Source organism: Perca fluviatilis, chromosome 10 (genome assembly GCF_010015445.1).
Source record: "Perca fluviatilis chromosome 10, GENO_Pfluv_1.0, whole genome shotgun sequence".
Lineage (NCBI taxonomy): Eukaryota > Metazoa > Chordata > Actinopteri > Perciformes > Percidae > Perca > Perca fluviatilis.
The window spans coordinates 1,559,935-1,576,815 of record NC_053121.1 but is presented as its reverse complement, the minus strand read 5'-3'; the positions used below and the strand labels follow the sequence as shown (position 1 = coordinate 1,576,815).

Below are 16,881 nucleotides of genomic sequence, written 5' to 3'. Positions count from 1 at the left end.
CCTTGACAGATAGAAGATGTGGTAAGTGATTCAGAGGCCTTCACTGCATTTGAATGAACATACAAACATTTTGCTTTGGTAGGTATAGCTAGTTGGTGCCTACAGGAAGTAATACATGCGTCAAAATGGCTGCATTGGCTGCTTAATGAACAGTGAAAGAAAAGGAAAAGACTCCTAAATTGATGCTTGAGAATATTTCCCCCTCTCGTATCTGATAGCAGTCAGTATATTTAGTATTGTTGTGATCCTTATAGCTGTACTTATGGCAAACACGCTGGTGAGTTTGAAACTTTTGCTGTAACGTTAATCAACCAGCTAGCTAACGCGTAGTTTTGATAGCTCACGTTTACGTTAGCTGGTTTCCAACGTGCGCGTTTTACATTGATATTGATACCTTAACTTTGAATTATCTTGATCAGCATTTAATAAGTGATTGTCACATCACCAGGATTTCAGGACCCATGCCGACCAGTCATGCAGATATTCAGAAGAATTTGTCAACATTTATTATGACTGCGTGGATAAAAAAAGGAGGGTGAGTGATTGTTTTGTTCTCTGAATTGGAAGACTTGAGTAACGTTACGTTACTCGTGTATTTGTATTTGACAGATACAACGGCTAGTACCGTGATATTTTAGGTACACAGAGATATCGGTATTGGCGTTTATATCAGATAAGAAATTGCAGTCCCAAATTGTCAAAAATATTTTTGAGGTAACGTTACAGTGTCGTAATAACTAAGTTAGTTTGGTCACCAGAGAGTAGTGACATCTTTACTTTTCAAATATAAAATGTCCCAAACAACACACATCACACTTAAGGGATACTTATCCAAAGAAAAAAATAAAATATTTTAACATATGCCTTTTCACAAAGGATGTAGAACTAAAAAGTAGGGCTGCACGATATGAGGAAAATATGCGATGTGCGATTACTTCCGATAAATGCATTAAACGTTAGATTTAAAACAAATGAAAGGAAAGCATTTCCAACATTCTTTTATGGAACAAATTAAACATTGAATTGAATATAAAAAGGCAGCACTAAAAAAAGAATCAGTTTCTTTACTGATATTTTCTTTCAACTAACACAAAAATGTGTCTATCGCGACATGTCGCAGCCTTTCGCGAAATTGCGCCAGTTGGTATTGCGATGACGATAAAAAAACCTATATATTTTGCAGCCCTACTAAAAAGTACTTTAAACAAAAAAATTGGTTTAAATTCTTAATGTAAACAATAACTTTGTGCATTATTAGAACATATTTGAGGGTTGTTTCTTGCTGTACAATTTATAGCATAAGTTCCCTCATAAGTCATTATTGTCGTTGCATAAGAGTACAATGAAATTAGTTGTGACAATCAAGTGATTCATTCCAACATAAAAAACAAACACAAGACAAGGACATTCAGTAGGATAAAAATGTGATAAATAAATATAAAAGTATTTAAAGTGCAGTAAGTGCTTTGTGGATTGCAGAATGGCAGTAGTAAAAATTACTTGATTTTTTAATTTATTTAGTCTCTTTTTTTCATATCCAAGAAAAGTTGGTATTGTTAACTGATATTTCCTTAACCTGATTTATATGGAATCGAATCAGGACCTTGTGATCGGAATCGATTTTGGGAAACGATTGGCGATAACCAGCCCTACTGTTTTCTGATTTTGGTTGAGGTTAATGTTGTTCTTAACGGTCTTTACTAACTGGCTCCTATTTCTCAGAACTTGACCCGGCTCTACCTGGACAAAGCAACTTTGGTGTGGAATGGGAACGTGGTGTCAGGACAGCATGCTCTGGGCGAGTTTTTTGAGTCGTTGCCTTCGAGCGAGTTCCAAGTTCAAACACTGGATTGTCAGCCAGTTCACGGTTAGTGGGGCAAACTGCAAACCTATTCAAGTGCTCTAGGTAATTGTCAAATGTTCCTAGAAGCAGAGCATTAAAGTGGGAAAATATCTAGGCTATTCATTTAAACATGCAATGTTTTTGAGTGAAGATGCTCTAATCCAGCATTAATCTAGCCTTTCTTCATTCACAGAGCAAGCAACCCAAGGCCAGACTACACTGCTCGTGGTGACTGGTGGGACAGTCAAGTTTGAGGGGAACAAACAGCGTTTCTTCAACCAGAACTTTCTTCTGACAGCTCAGGCTACACCCAACAACGACCAGCCCGTTTGGAAGATTGCTAGTGACTGTTTCCGATTTCAAGACTGGAATAGCTGAGGCTCTCCCCATCTCCACATTCCACTCTAAAATGTATGAACACTAGATGGAGTTTGTTTTTCTTTTCTTTTTTGTAATAAAATAAAAACGCCATACACCAATAATACAAAAAAAGTTTACTCTTTAAATGTTGAACAAGGCATGTGATCATAATGATGCATGATAATAAATACAAATAGGATCACCAAACAACCAACTGTAAAGCGACTGTCAAGTTTTAATGATGCAAATCCATTAACATGACAACACTTGAAAAAATATGTATAAAAGAAAAACCTCTTCTTCCTTTTAAAATGAACAGACTCCACTTCAAATAACCTTAAAATACCAAACTGTACGTTAACCCGTTAACTGAGGTATATTACACACAGCATTACTGCCATTTCAGACTAGCTAATGCTGGTAAGTATTATGCTGATAAGCATTTTAGGCATGCTTGCTCTTAAATAAATAAGGTGCCAACAAGAATTTTGACAAAAGGGCTTTTTATACAAGCAACCAACTATTTGACAATTTCATATATTAAAACATTTGCTTATCTTCCTGAGTCATTTATATTCACACATTTTGGTCTTACTTTCTGAATAAATTGACACAATAACAGAATTATAAATAAAACGTTAAAGAAAAGAAGTAGGTGGGTTAGCAGACATGATCTATAGGATCCATGTCAGTGTATCTGGGTGTGGATATTTTTCCTCAAGTAAACATAACATGGCAGTTAAGCCATTTTTATTTATTTATATGCCACTTCTGGTTGACTACACAAGTACTGCAGACTGAAAAACAGTGACATCAGTACTCCGATGATTACAGTTACAATTTTCAATGGAAGTAAATCAGAGCATTGGCAACATATGGAGGACAGTGGTACTTCTGATCAGCTACAAACAGTGCCAGCAGATTAAAGTGGATCGCATTTGAGTGCTGTAATGTTCTCGGACCCTTTTTATGAAATAAGTATGGCCACTTGTGCGTTTCTTTAACAATCAAAAACTACACACAAGAATAGAAAGCAGCACACGTGGATCAACAACTAAAACTATCAACAGCTTCAGCTTTTCTGTTCAAGACATTTTCATTTGGACGCCTGTGGTACACAATCGGCATTAAAAAGCCGATTAGGTACCAGGAGATTTTTTACAGTGGTTATGGATACAATTGAGACTCTTGGGTGATGGTGAGCAAAGTTATTTGCCCCCATACATTCTCTCTATGTGGTGGAGATAGTGGTTCTTCAGCTCTTTCCTCTTCAGCTTGAACGCGTCTGTGACCAGACCTGTCTCGGGCGTCCACGGCTCTGGACTCAGATGTACCTTCACTGGAATCTCAAATTGCTGGAGTTTATCTAGATGGATGAAAAGTGAAGAGGAAGAACAGTGATTCTTACCCACATTGATCACAGTATAGTACAATGAATACTGCTCTTTCTCCTAAAATATTGGTACATAGCATACATAATATGTATAGGTGGAGATGAGAGCAGAAGAAAGAAGTATGCATGAAAGTGTTTTGTAAAGCCATATCACAATATCATAAAAACCCAGTCATTTCTTACTGTTAGCAGCAACCTTCTTGATCTCATTCAGAACCTCTCTTTCCATGTCGGGGTGAGTGCAGATCTCCTCCCATTCCCCCACTATGCCGCTCTGATTGGCCAGTTGTGTCATCCTTTTCTGGTTGGGAACCACAAAGCTGATCACGTAGTTCTGTTCACTGAAAGGATGAACAATAGAAAGGTCGACAAAATGCTTCAGAGAGAAACCTATGTGTGCTCACTGCCGGACATTTGCAGTTGAAACATTTAAAATAGTTCAAACAGTTGAAGTGGCATTCAAAATAAAAAACTGAAAGTTGATATAGTTATAAAAGGAGGTTCTGAAAGAAGCTGGATTTGGAACCGTAGGCACTGAATGACCAAAGTTGAAGTGAAAGTGCTCAAAGAAGTTGTATATTCAGTTAAAGTTCAAGCAGTAGGTGGTACAGTTGAAGTGAAAGTCCTGAAAGACTTTAGTGACTGTTCCAGTGTATGAACTGAAAGATGTCTGTTGAAGTGCCACATTGAAAGCAGTTTAAGTGAATTGTGTGTTGAAGTTGTTAAACATATAGGGGCTGAAGAAGTCTTTTTTTGTTGTAGAAGCGGAGTGTCTTGCTGCCCGACTCGCAGATTTTAAATGACTGGATGCTCTCGCTATTTAACTTCCTGACTGGCTGTCGGAAACACCCCGCGGCTTGCGTGAAAATAGACCTGTTGCGTATCTTTAGCGGAGCCGAGAGACGCTTGTGGGACGCAGCGCGGCTGGTGGAATATCAAGCATTCACTTGAATGGCAGTGATTGAACGCAGCGCAGACACGCATGGTGGAAAAACGGGCTAAGCATACTAAGGTTAGAGTTCAAATGTCAGCTGAAGAGAAACATGAATGCAGTTGAAATGTTGGTTGATGTGGAATAGAATAAGGGGAAAATTAAATGAGTGGGACTGTGACCTAAAGGTCAACATATGAACTGGGAAACGTGAGAAACTACTATTGCTTTGATATCTTTATTAATTGTTAGCATTACAGTGTTTCCTTTAGGATTTTTTTTTTTTAGCAATGGGGGCAGGTCTGTCTTAACAACAACCCCCAAGCCCCAGCCAACATGGGGCGAACGCTCTTACTGGGTGAGCTAGAGGTCGCCCCATACCTAAATCTTCTTACCAAGCTTGCTTTATGCCTGTAGAAGGTATTTAGAGATTTTGAAAGGCATTGTAGAAGTGGGAAATGTGATTGACCTCATTCTCAACTTGAGACACAGATCAAGTTTATCTGGAAGAAAGGATTTCACATGATTCCTAACCTGTAGGTATCTAGTCACTGACTTGATTTGCATTCAACTGAACCGCCCATACCGCCCTGGCATCTGGAGGTTAGCGTGAAAAATCAACTTGACTTTTTTGTTATAATTTGATGTTTTCAGTAACTTTAAATGCTTTGCCGCAGTACAACACATGTATTCCTACAAATGGATATGGAATAAACTCAAATCACATTTCCTTTAAATGAAGGCAACTTGCTCACCTGTTTGCGTAAGCGCAGATGTTGTCTATGATAGAGCAGTTTTTCAGCGCCGACTCGACTTTACCAAGAGATACATACTCTCCAGCCTGCAGTTTGACCAAATCTTTCTTGCGGTCTATATGAGAATAGAAAAAAAAAAAATCTGTAATCAAGCACAAACAGCTTGCCTGTCAGAAGTTACAACCACATTGACTGCAGATCAGTCTTTAAAACAGTATCAGATGACAGCTATGGGCCGAAGTAAAATGGAAAAAATAAGACCACAAATACATAGACAGGCTTTAAATAAGTTAACATTTGCATAGATAAAGGATGATGCTGTTGAAGACAGCTTTCCACCAGAACTATACAAAGTATTTAGAGTATTTAATACAGATTTGTGCAATTGACTATTGTAATGCAGTTTAAGATTATAAATAAATTATTAAACTCCTCTGTATATGACAAAGACTCTCTTCTGTTCTTTTATTTGTATGTGTAAGGTGCAAGCAGGTACCTATGTGAATTTAGTGTGGCTCTGTCCAGAAATTAAAAAATGTGGGGTTGGAATTGGACACCAAAGCTGTGTTGGAAACAGTGTCCTCATTGGCTCACTCACTAGGCCCCATATAATATAAAGCTTGTAGAAACAATTGTTAGAACAAAATTACTGTAGTAAAATAAAAGTAGTTTGTAATAAATTTTTAACTTAATTTACTTTAAAATTATTCACTTTGACAAAAAAAAAAGTTTACATTAATTAAAGTTATATAATTATTATTGGGTGGGGGTAAAAAATAAAAATTAAATAAAAGTAAATAATAATGATGCAAATCAATCAAATACAATAAGTATCAATCTATTATAATAAATAATAATTAATATAAATAAACATACTATATAAATTTAATTACCTATAGTGTTTATTAAACCGTGAACTATAGAGGGAATGACCTAACCAGATTTCGGACACTCACTGAAAACACATCGTTGTTTGTGTGATGGAGGCGGGCGCGCCCAGCATCAGTAAACAAACCGAAACTAAAATACCTCTAATATGCCCCTGAAACAAACTGAGCACCCAGGAGGATAGTAAAAAGTTGTATACAGTATATGTTGCATGTCACATGTCCACTGTTTAGAAATGAAAGCCCGCTCCATTTTTCCTTTTCAGTTTTCTTGGTGACTTCTGCTTCTTCTTCTCCTCTGGGAAAACACGGCCGTGTTGCATTGTGGTATACGAGAGTAAAATGTAGGGTACGTGGTATGTACACTCAAATTAGCAGTGCATTTTGGGTATATAGTGAATGAAATTAACCGCGGAGAATTCAAACACCACTACAAAATGGCGAACACACTATATAGTGTGCACTATTTCTGTGCTAGGGAACGGTTTCCAACACAGCACAGTATCATCCATAATACGCTGTCCTATTGAGTTTACTTAATCCCCTACAACAGACAAACTCATTTTCCCAGAGGGCCACAATGGAAAAAGAGAATCACACCAAGGGCCGGACATGTAGAGTTTATTGACGTGCCTTTTTTTTTTGGTAGCTTTTTTCCTCATTTTTGTGGCTTTCTCAGACATTTGTCACCTTTTTGTAAATTTGTTGCTTTTTCCGACATTTTTGTAATTTTTTTGTCGCATTTTTGTTGACATGAAGCCCTACAAAAGTCATCAAAAGAGTTCCTTAGCCATCATAGAATTTAGAAAATCAAGCAAAACAATGATACATTTTTTTTAACAACAACAACCTGTTTCACAGCCTGAATATGAAAACTCTCTGCTTCTGGGAGAATTTCTGAGTCTCAGTCAGCGATTATGCCATATTCTGCTTTGAATGTCAGGTAATTGCATTTTAAAAAACAACTAGGTGGGCCAAAATTGATTGTGAACCCAAATTGATATACGGGCCGGATCTAAATCTGCAAGGGGCCTGATTTGGCCTGTGGGCCTTGAGTTTGACACATGTGCCCATCAGTGTATCTTAGGCCTACACACTGCCTCACCTGAACTAAAAAGATATAAAAGAATGACAAACAATTGGCCCATTGGGAAGGCTCACACGTTCTCCAAGGAGACATGAATGGCTTTTTCTCGGTCTGAAGCCCTCACTGGGTTCCACCAGCTATGTGTTAGTTCAAACGCAGACTACTTTAAACGTATGTTCTAATTTAGGTCGGAGTTTAAGCGCTACTAACATTTTGAGGGTTGCACCAGCTGAAATAGTTCCAACGGTGGGGTAACTTGGAGGATGAGGAGGGGCGACCAGCTGTTATATTATACCCATAAAAATAAATTTCTATGATTACACCCTTTGGATATCCACCCTTTGGATTTCTATGATGATATTTAGTTTCAACCCTTTCAATGTACCATTTAGTGTGAACTTACAGCTGGTGCAACAGGCTGCTGTCATCGGTTTTATTGAAGAGGACTATGCTGAAATCCTATTCAAAGGTTTTGCAACTTTGGGAGGAGATGATCCCCAAAGGGTAAAGTCCACATGGCTATTAACATTTCATTGTTATTGTAATTATATCATGGAGGATGATACTCTATGTTAGTATGGTTTTATCTTTTTTTCCCCTCTTTCTTTCGTCTGTTGATATGATTAGCCGTCATCTGAGTCTAGTATCTATGTTATGTACCATTCTTTTTAAGGCTAAAATTGGATATGTAACTGGATGAATTGAAAAATAATATGATGGACAGATAGAGAACAAATATACACACCCACTATTTGTAGACAGCCATCTGGATAAATCTCTCCTACATCTCCGGTGCAGAACCATCTCTGACCCTTTTCGTCCACAAAAAAGTCCTGATCGTTGCTTTCATTCCTGTAGTAACCCATGGTTACATTTGGACCACCAATCAGGATCTCCCCTCTTGGGTTTGGCTTGTCTTTGCTGGTGTAGCCCCCTGAGAGAAAGTGGCAAACAAAGAAGTAAAATGAAATAGAATTACTCGGTCAGGGTTTTCCCTGCCATTATAAGGTTAAGGTAGCCTGGATGCCAGCCGAATTTAGCCCCGCCCACAACATTCGAGGTCGGGAAGTATGACCATGTCAGGCTAAGGTTAAGGTGCAGCACCCGAGCCGTTTGGGCAGCACCTAAGCCGAATGAATGGAACTTTTCTTAGATCTGATGATTGTAGATGGACTTCTTTATCAAGTTTTCTTAAGGTTTTTGAGGGTTATATATATATATATATATATATATATATATATATATATATATATATATATATATATATATATATATATATATAAAAAAAAAAAAAAAAAAAAAAAAAAAAATGTTTTAGACACAAATATGGTTATAATAATAATAATAATAATAATAATAATATGATGTGAAAAAGAGACACAAAACAACCCCAAAGAAAACTAAAATGACCAAATACGGACACAACACGACTACAAATAGACACAAAAACCCACAAAGAGACACAAAAATGTATGGGGAAATTGTTTTTTTGTTTTTTTTGTTTTTTTTAATTGAAAAAAACTTGAGGAATGAGGCCTAAATCCCCCCGCCAAATACACACACATAAGTCTTCCACAAAGCTAGGGAAAACTCTGCCTGTAATTAAAAATACTTTTCATTTGGCATGTAGCAACAGGTTTTCAACCATACCTTCAGCCCAGTCCCGGAGTCTGAGCTCACAGCAAAAAAGAGGAGCTCCAACACGACCAGTGCTGTTGTCCATAACTGTAATGTATAGTAAGACACAATACCTTAATAACATAATTATTATATTTACACTCTCCTCCTCTTCAACCCTTTACATCTCATCTTACCCTCTGTGATGGTGCCTGCTCCACAGGTTTCAGTGAGGCCATAGCCCTGACCCACTGGACAACAGAAACATACATTCATGAATCTCTGAGTGGCCGAGGACAGGGGGGCTCCTCCAGACAACATCATCCTCACCCGTCCTCCCAGAAGTTTCTTCACTTTCTGGAATAACAGGCTGAAAAGACGTGCGTTTTATTTGAAGTTGAACACCATAAACACATTTCTAAAAGGGCACTGAAGGAGAGATTTTTAGGTTTCTTACGCATTGCAGAGCGGTGCGTCATAGCCCCTCTTGATCTGCTCCAGTTTATATTTGTAGCCCAGTGTAAACAGCGTCTTCTGAATGAAACTCATTTCCTGCACTTTGCTCATCACATTCTTGTTGATGCGATCCAGAATTTCCTTTTAAGGTGAAAACAATGACTTCATTTATACATTTGGTGATAAGTAGGTTAAAAAAAGATTGTGTGTAAAACTGAGCAAACAGAGAGTGGAGGAAAACAAGAGAGAGGGGGAGAACAGGGTAGGGAGAGATGGACAGTTGGAAGAATATAAAGCGGGTTACTTACTGGCACAGCTGCCATCAGGGTGGGTTGGAGCACAGAGCAGTCTCCTTTACTTCCTTTCTTTATCTTAGTGGACTAAAGGGAACAAAAACACTGATTACATTAGACAGAAACAGTGATTAAGCCACTGGAAACAATGTAGACACGTATTGGTAACCACACCCTGGTATGTTATTGAGAAATATAGCATGACAGATATGTTGCAATAGGTGGTCCAACCTGGTGTTGGTGCTGGGTATTACCTGGTCTGAAAGTGTCTGGGGGGAAGAGTAGCCGATCCGACAGCCATATGTGACACAGGAGATTTCAGCAGTCATTTCAAGAACGTGAGCCAGGGGCAGATAGCCGATGTAAGTATCATTAGATCTGCCACAACACAGGAAGAGAAGAAGTAAAGGTTAGGGCCAGGGAGCAGCTCCTACAGGTTTTCTGTTTCTCTTTCCAGTGATCGCACTAAACACCTTTGAGTGCCGTTCCTTGGTTCACCGCTTGTGAATTTAGATGGCACAGTCTCAAAAATCACCATCCATCTCCGTATACACCTCTAGATAGCTGGTGGAAGCCCATCCCAGCACACATTTATATGGAACATTCTACAGTTATCTACTTGGCACTTTCAATTTCTCAAATGTTAGCAATATTTTGAAAGTCCTTGTTTGTACCAAACCACACATGACAAACTACAAACTTTTCACATAAAACCTGCCAGTCACGCACTGCACTGGGCTGACATTGTTCGCAGCTCGTCTCCCATGGAACGGACAGAGCACTTTAAAAGCTCCATTTCAGCGTGAAGCTGCGTTCAGAAAATAGCATCGCCGCGGGTGGTCTGCGATCTGATTTTCTTTCCCCAATGTACACAAGTAACTTTATATTTCACAGTAACAGTTTTGTCAGATCTTTTATAGAACCGCTTCCTACTGTACCTGAACAGCTTAATTTCCACGAAGAAAAAAAAAGAAGCAGAATTTTATTTTTTTTTTTAAAATATCACTGTGCTTTGTTGTTTGGCAACATTTAGCTTCCCCAAACTCCCGGGCAATCAGGGCTTGTGTTTGTGTTTTAAAACTTTCTTGTTAGGCGATAGAGGAAAGATGCACTGTTTACTGTACGGGACTCCACCTCCTCAAAGCACAGCGATTGGGGTTGCGCTTCTCAAGCGTTTTTCTGCTATTTACGCAGACAGCATAAAACCAGACTTCAAACAACTCTTAAATAACTCTCAACTCCTACTCTACTAACTCTTCAACCTAGCTCTTCTAAAACTCTCTAACTATACTCTCTAAGCATCAAAGGCTCTCACTAACTTTCAAGGTTGTAACTTATTTCCATTGACAGTAGTTTTCCAAGCGTTTACACCAAAAAAAACCTTGTTTTGTGTGTTGTGTGTGTGTGTGTGTGTGTGTGTGTGTGTGTGTGTGTGTGTGTGTGTTGTAATCTGCTTTTACCCCATGATAAGTGCAAGCTTGTTTTCCGTTGACATTTAAAGAATAGATTTAATGTTAAATTGCTAGCTGTTTCTGATTGGCTACTGTTAGTGTTTGTAATAATATATAATAATAATAATAATAATACATTTTATTTAAAAGGCCTTTCATACACCCAAGGTCACTTCACAACCAAAAAGGACATCAAATTATAGTCATCTTATAAAGGTGCTGAGGTTCACACCATGCAGCAGGCCTTTAACCTAATTATAGTTGAGTTACATATCTAGTAGTCTGATTGCTGCTGTTATTTAATTGAATGTCAAATGGTTGCATTAAAAAAACTGTAATATTTCTATTCACATGGCTTTTTGATACCTGGGAAACTACATGTGTTTTTGTTCATTTTTGTATTTTAATAAACGACAAGGCTATATGGTAACTTAATTCAGGGCAATTAGCCTACATAATATTTGATGGGGTTAGGGCTGGATAATAGGGGCTGGCACAAAAAGGTTGAGAACCACTGTTTTAGTTGAAAAAGACAAAAGAACACTGGAGAGATGTGCTATTCACTAAGAGCTGTGAAGACATTTGAACCCTGGTTGGAGAATGGTAAAAAAAAAAAAAAAAAGCTCCTAATGATCACAAAAGCAGAATAATCGAGAAAAACGATTATTTTGCACATTACGTTTTGCAAGTAAACTCTTATTTTGTCTTGTGTTCTGACTGGACATTTTTTTTTCAAATGGAAAAGGTATAAAAAGGACATTTCTAAGTTCTAGGTGTTTTTATTAATGTTGATTTGTTTAACTTCTTAGCAGTTCAACATTTGCAACATCTTTCCAAAAGTCAACGAGTAACGGGTTAAATAACCGTGATTACTATTTTTTCCAAAATCGAGCAGCCCTACTAAATGTATGTATACTGACCAACACTGAAACTCACCCGAGTCCAGGGATGCGTTGACACTGGCCTGTCATTCCTGCGGTTATGTTACTGTGGACAATCATGACTCCTTTGGGTCTGCCTGTGGAGCCGCTGGTGTACATCACCACGGCCAGATCAGAGGGCTGGGGCTTCACAATGGCCCTCTCCACTGCAACACAAACAAACAGTTATTGTCTTATACAGTATGTGTGAGGCTTTTCACCCCAGAGTTTGACAAAGAAGCACAACCAAGGTGAGTCAGACAAATACACACTATTCTCAGGCAGAGCGCCCAGCTCTCGTACGGCCTGCATGCTGTGGGTGGACAGCCCAGCCGGGTAGCCTTCTGTGCTAATTTTCCTCTGGTCCACGTAGATCACGTGCTTCAGTTTTGGGATCTGTGGAAGCACATTCTGGACAGAGAGGACAAAGCTGCAATTAAAACAGGATGCCCAATCACATGATTTCCTTTTAAAAATAAGAATGATTTCTAGCTCCACATTCGCTGACGTAATCTTTACAATGGCCGACAACCTGACCTACTAAATCAATCTACTGGAAGAAGTTAAAATAAGTTAATAATCTAAAAAGGTTGTTAAAGATGTACCATATTTATGGAAACTAATTTACTAAACTTCACATTCTTTAATTTCCTTATCTTAAGTATGGATTCTGGGGAAATGCAACAATTCTAATCAAATCTATACACAGAGTCTATGTAAAACCGCTATTGCGCCCAGCTTTATTTCCTGACACTTATCAGTCCAGACACGGTCCACATTTTGTTGCACCTAATGCTTCATAATTCAATTATGCAGTAAGACTGAGCACCAGTCAGACTATAATGTTTCCAACTTCAAATACATCTCAACACATACGGTGTTCATTCATTTATGTGGCTGCAAACCTGCATGCCAACTTTAATGAAATTATGTGTTTAGTGTGTGTCACCTGATGATAATTTGGAGCTACATATATACACACACACACACACACACACACACATACATACATACATACATACATACATACACACACATACATACATACATACACTGATTTCAAAAAGAAGCAATGATCAAGCTATGGTCTGTGTGTATATATATATATATATATATATATATATATATATATATATATATATATATATATATATATACACACATATATACATACATACATACATACATACATACATACATACATACATACATACATACAGACCATAGCTTGATCATTGCTTCTTTTTGAAATCAGAGGGAGTTGTTCTGATTGTGCGCTGTGATGGATTAACTCACTTTCAGTTTAGTCTCAAGCAGTTCCACACTGGTAACTAGATGTGTAACTCCAGTCTCGTTAAGTCCAAATGCAATAGCATCTTCTCCAAGCGTGGCATAGAACGTCACCACTGTTACGAATACAAAACACTCAAGAGTTAAAACATACAGAACACTTAAACACTGGTTATAACATTATTCACACTTTGTGACATGCCGTCTTGCACTGTACTATACAAAACTGTAGCATACTTACATGGAAAGTTGCGCCTGAAGCATGCCTGGGCAGTGATCATCCACTCTGCTCTGGTTTCACAAAAGATTGCAATAGTGCTTTTCGGCTGCTGCCCCAGAGCTGCCAGTCCACTGCCAAACTCACTGACTGCAGTGTCCACTTCATTGTAGGAGAGCCATCTATACTCCCCCAGGATCAGCTAGCAAGGAAAAGAGTCAGCATCAGACATCTTTGTCCTCACAAGCATCCCACCCCCCAAAAAGATTATAGTAATGGGAATCCTTACCTTTTTGAATACTTTACCACTGGGTTGAATCTCATTCTCTCTACTCAATATATCTCTGGTGCCGAGACAATCTGCTTGGCCAAAGCGCCGCACAGCATGCTTGAACAGCTTATCCAGCGTGTCCTTCCCCGGGATGTCCTCCGTGGCCAAGGAATCAAAGTGGTCGACAGAGCGGTATGGTCCATCTGCGTGGCCTGAAGTGGAACGAGCCTTTATGCGCTTGGACAGAGCTTTTCTTTCCCCGGCACCAGTGATGTAGTACCAGGGAAGGAAGGACAGGGTGGAGTACAGCCATACCAAAAAGTGGATTGGAAATAAGAGGATAGATTGGAGGGAATAGTCTGATTGGAGACCCATACTGTTCTCTAGAAGAGTGTGTGTGTTAAAGGGAACTATGCAGACTACTTTTTAATGGTGTGTAGGTCCAAAAGATGTTTGAGGTGTGTCAGACGGGAAGCTTCAGAAAGAGAAAATCCCCCAGAGTCGACAATGTGTAGAATCCCACAACTCTAGAATGAAAATATTTGGTCCACTGTCCCTGTAATGTTATACCTAAAGTTGGAACAAAAGAAAGAGAAAATACCATCAGAAAAAAAAAAAAAGATTGTTTACCAAGCACATGTGAAATAATGAATCAAAGCATTTTACAAGTCAAAAGTCAGAGCCTAAAACAAAGTCAGGATTATATCAGTTATGTGCCAACAGCTGTCTGGAAGAGGAAGTTGTACTTTATCCAATTTGTGATAAATAGAAAATCAGTAATGCACTGATGTAACCACCACTCCCTACCCTGAAGGCCTCACTTTTACACAGTGTGTGATTCACATTTCAGGGAATCATAGCTATAATCTACGTCACACACATGTATATCCGAAGAGGAAAATCTGGCGGTACTCCAGAAGGTAAATAGAGATTGGGATGCTACGTTTGAATGCCAGAACTTTTGCCAGCGAGGTCGAGATCCTCCGAGTGGCACTGGCCCCTCGGTGGAAAGCGTCAGACAGGTGTCAGGCAGGCAGATGTCAGGACATTGGCAAGCGACACCGCATTGGGCCCTGGCTGAGAGAGAGAGAGAGATCAGCTGTTTCTCAGTGAAGGGGCTCGCGCGCGCGCGAGAGAGAGAGAGAGAGAGAGAGAGAGAGAGAGAGAGAGAGAGAGAGAGAGAGAGAGAGAGAGAGAGAGAGAGATGATGGTGCGCCACAATCAGCTGTTTCTCCGAGAAGGAATAGTTAATGAGACGACACAAGACAATGCGGTTGGACCGTGAGATTGGCAGCCGGGGGTTTGGTGTAGCTTCAACGTCTGCCAGTCCTTTCACACACTTGTCCATGCTTTGCTAATTGCTTTGCTTTACAGTTCACTGAAACAAACTGAAAGTAAACCAGAAAACATTGTGTGTAATAACAGCATGGCTACTCCCTTCCATAGCCAATCATTAAGCAGCTGTGAATCATTGTTCATTGACTAGCTAGTCTTTCCAGTTTTTGTCTAGTCTAGAGGAACTGAATGAACTACAACAATTCAAACCATTTGATTAGCCAAACGCCGGTATATGCCTGGAGAAAAACGCGCGTCTCTCGGTGATGGCATGGTGTGATAAACCCAACCTGGTGTAACGTTATCAGAACGATAACGCGTGTTACACAGTCATACACATATGAATGAGTTATGTCCATGCCAATAGTAGCCTAACGTTAGCCATTTTGGACGGATATTGCTCATCCATATACATTACGATTATATGCCAGGAAATGTCCACCTCAGTGTGGGCTGGGTTGCTTAAAGTTATAACGTAACGTAGGCTACAAAAGTTAATGTCCAAAAACGTCTTTAAACAAAACAAGCTAACGTTACATTTAAATTAAAGCCACAAAATAAGACTTATCAGAATTGGCTATCTTAAAAATATGATGACCTGTGTGAGACTAATTCAACCAAACATAGCTAGATTATTTAACGGTTATCGGACAATGGCTGAGGAGCGCGGTGCCAGGCGAGAGGATGACAAAAGCCGCTACACGTTGCTCGTATCATTGAGCAACCTTCGCCAAGTTGATACACGTTAGCTACCGAGGATGTAGCTCAACCTAATTCAACGTTTCCCACACAAACGAACCCGAACACACATCTCCAAACAGATAAAGACAGTATTGACCTGACAGGGCTAGAGAGAGAGAGAGAGAGAGAGAGCCATTCTTACCTCCAGCGCTGATAACGCGGTCAGCCGTGTCTCCACCATGGATGGAGCTATATACCCAGAAATGACCGACAGTTACCTTCTCTGAGGAGCTACAAACCCGGAACTACTACGTCATCTGATTCCATATTTCTGGACCAATGAGCACCCGAAGCTCCCCCCCCCCTTTTCCTTCTTACGTCCGCGGCTAGAGGAAAAACATCATGCAGGAAGTGCCGCCTCTATGGTTATTAGAGTCAGGTTATTCAAGTTCACATTATTTATTGTCAAATGTAGCCTACTATAATTACAGAAGCAGCAAAAAGAAAATCCCAAGTAAAAAAAAACTAGTTAAAATATAGGGATGTAACACAATATGTAAAATAAGGTAATATAAATGTGTGGAAGGCAGAAGTCGCAAATACATAAACTGAATGGAAAACATAAATGTAGAATATAATATATGCAAATCGCTTACGTTTTAATCCCTTCCTGAACTTTTGAGGAATGCATCTGCAATTCAATTCAAACCATTCTATTTGTCCCCGTGGGGCAATTTGTAGTCCGTAGATCAGAACGACTTTAGCAAAATAAGCTTCAGGCTACACATTACAATAAAATAGGAAATTAAATGAATGACAGTAAAAAAATAAATAGACTAGACCCATTATCAAAACAACGATATAGGAATGTTAGTGCAGAAATGAGATTCAGAAAATTGTATGAATTATAATATAAAAAGCTGTAAACTTTTATGATGATAAATGTAAGTAAAGATCAGCGCAAAAAGCTGTGTCCAAGCCATGTGAAAGGGAGAGAGGTGTCCTGCAGCCTGGGCCTCCTGAGGGGAGCCACTCAAACACAGGGAACAGGACTTGTGAGAAGTCCTGTAGGCTCCTGCCCGCTGACATTAGCA

The 16,881-nt window shown here is 39.1% G+C and overlaps 2 protein-coding genes across 3 annotated transcripts; one reads left to right on the top strand and one right to left on the bottom strand.

Moving 5' to 3' along the window:
- Positions 1–107: 107 nt before the first annotated feature.
- nxt2 (nuclear transport factor 2-like export factor 2) lies at positions 108–2,424 on the top strand. The gene is made up of 4 exons (XM_039813225.1): positions 108–277; positions 449–535; positions 1,723–1,867; positions 2,037–2,424. Exons 1-4 carry the CDS (start codon positions 263–265, stop codon positions 2,219–2,221), a joined length of 432 nt encoding a protein of 143 aa, XP_039669159.1. The 5' UTR covers positions 108–262; the 3' UTR covers positions 2,222–2,424.
- On the bottom strand, positions 2,419–16,108 carry acsl4a (acyl-CoA synthetase long chain family member 4a). 2 transcript variants are annotated; one of them, XM_039813223.1, is made up of 15 exons: positions 15,990–16,108; positions 13,790–14,341; positions 13,525–13,702; positions 13,290–13,399; positions 12,266–12,404; positions 12,010–12,160; positions 9,877–10,000; positions 9,638–9,709; positions 9,331–9,470; positions 9,071–9,243; positions 8,907–8,981; positions 8,002–8,190; positions 5,283–5,397; positions 3,780–3,937; positions 2,419–3,569 (listed from the first exon to the last, which is right to left on the bottom strand). In XM_039813223.1, exons 2-15 carry the CDS (start codon positions 14,144–14,146, stop codon positions 3,412–3,414), a joined length of 2,139 nt encoding a protein of 712 aa, XP_039669157.1. In that variant the 5' UTR covers positions 14,147–14,341; positions 15,990–16,108; the 3' UTR covers positions 2,419–3,411. The 2 variants fall into 2 exon arrangements, with proteins under 2 accessions (XP_039669157.1, XP_039669158.1); XM_039813224.1 differs by lacking the exon at positions 15,990–16,108 and adding an exon at positions 14,715–14,848.
- Positions 16,109–16,881: the final 773 nt, after the last annotated feature.

What these genes read in the sequence shown, in the direction of transcription:
- nxt2 (XM_039813225.1), top strand. An exon ending in GCGTGGATAAAAAAAGGAGG is followed by an intron (nt 536 to 1,722) that starts GTGAGTGATTGT and finishes CCTATTTCTCAG; the next exon opens with AACTTGACCCGGCTCTACCT. An exon ending in GGATTGTCAGCCAGTTCACG is followed by an intron (nt 1,868 to 2,036) that starts GTTAGTGGGGCA and finishes CTTCATTCACAG; the next exon opens with AGCAAGCAACCCAAGGCCAG.
- acsl4a (XM_039813223.1), bottom strand. Translation starts at nt 14,146, where the DNA reads ATGGGTCTCCAATCAGACTATTCCCTCCAATCTATCCTCTTATTTCCA. An exon ending in CAACGCATCCCTGGACTCGG is followed by an intron (nt 10,001 to 12,009) that starts GTGAGTTTCAGT and finishes GTGTTGTGGCAG; the next exon opens with ATCTAATGATACTTACATCG. An exon ending in ACTCCGGGACTGGGCTGAAG is followed by an intron (nt 8,191 to 8,906) that starts GTATGGTTGAAA and finishes ACTTTCTCTCAG; the next exon opens with GGGGCTACACCAGCAAAGAC.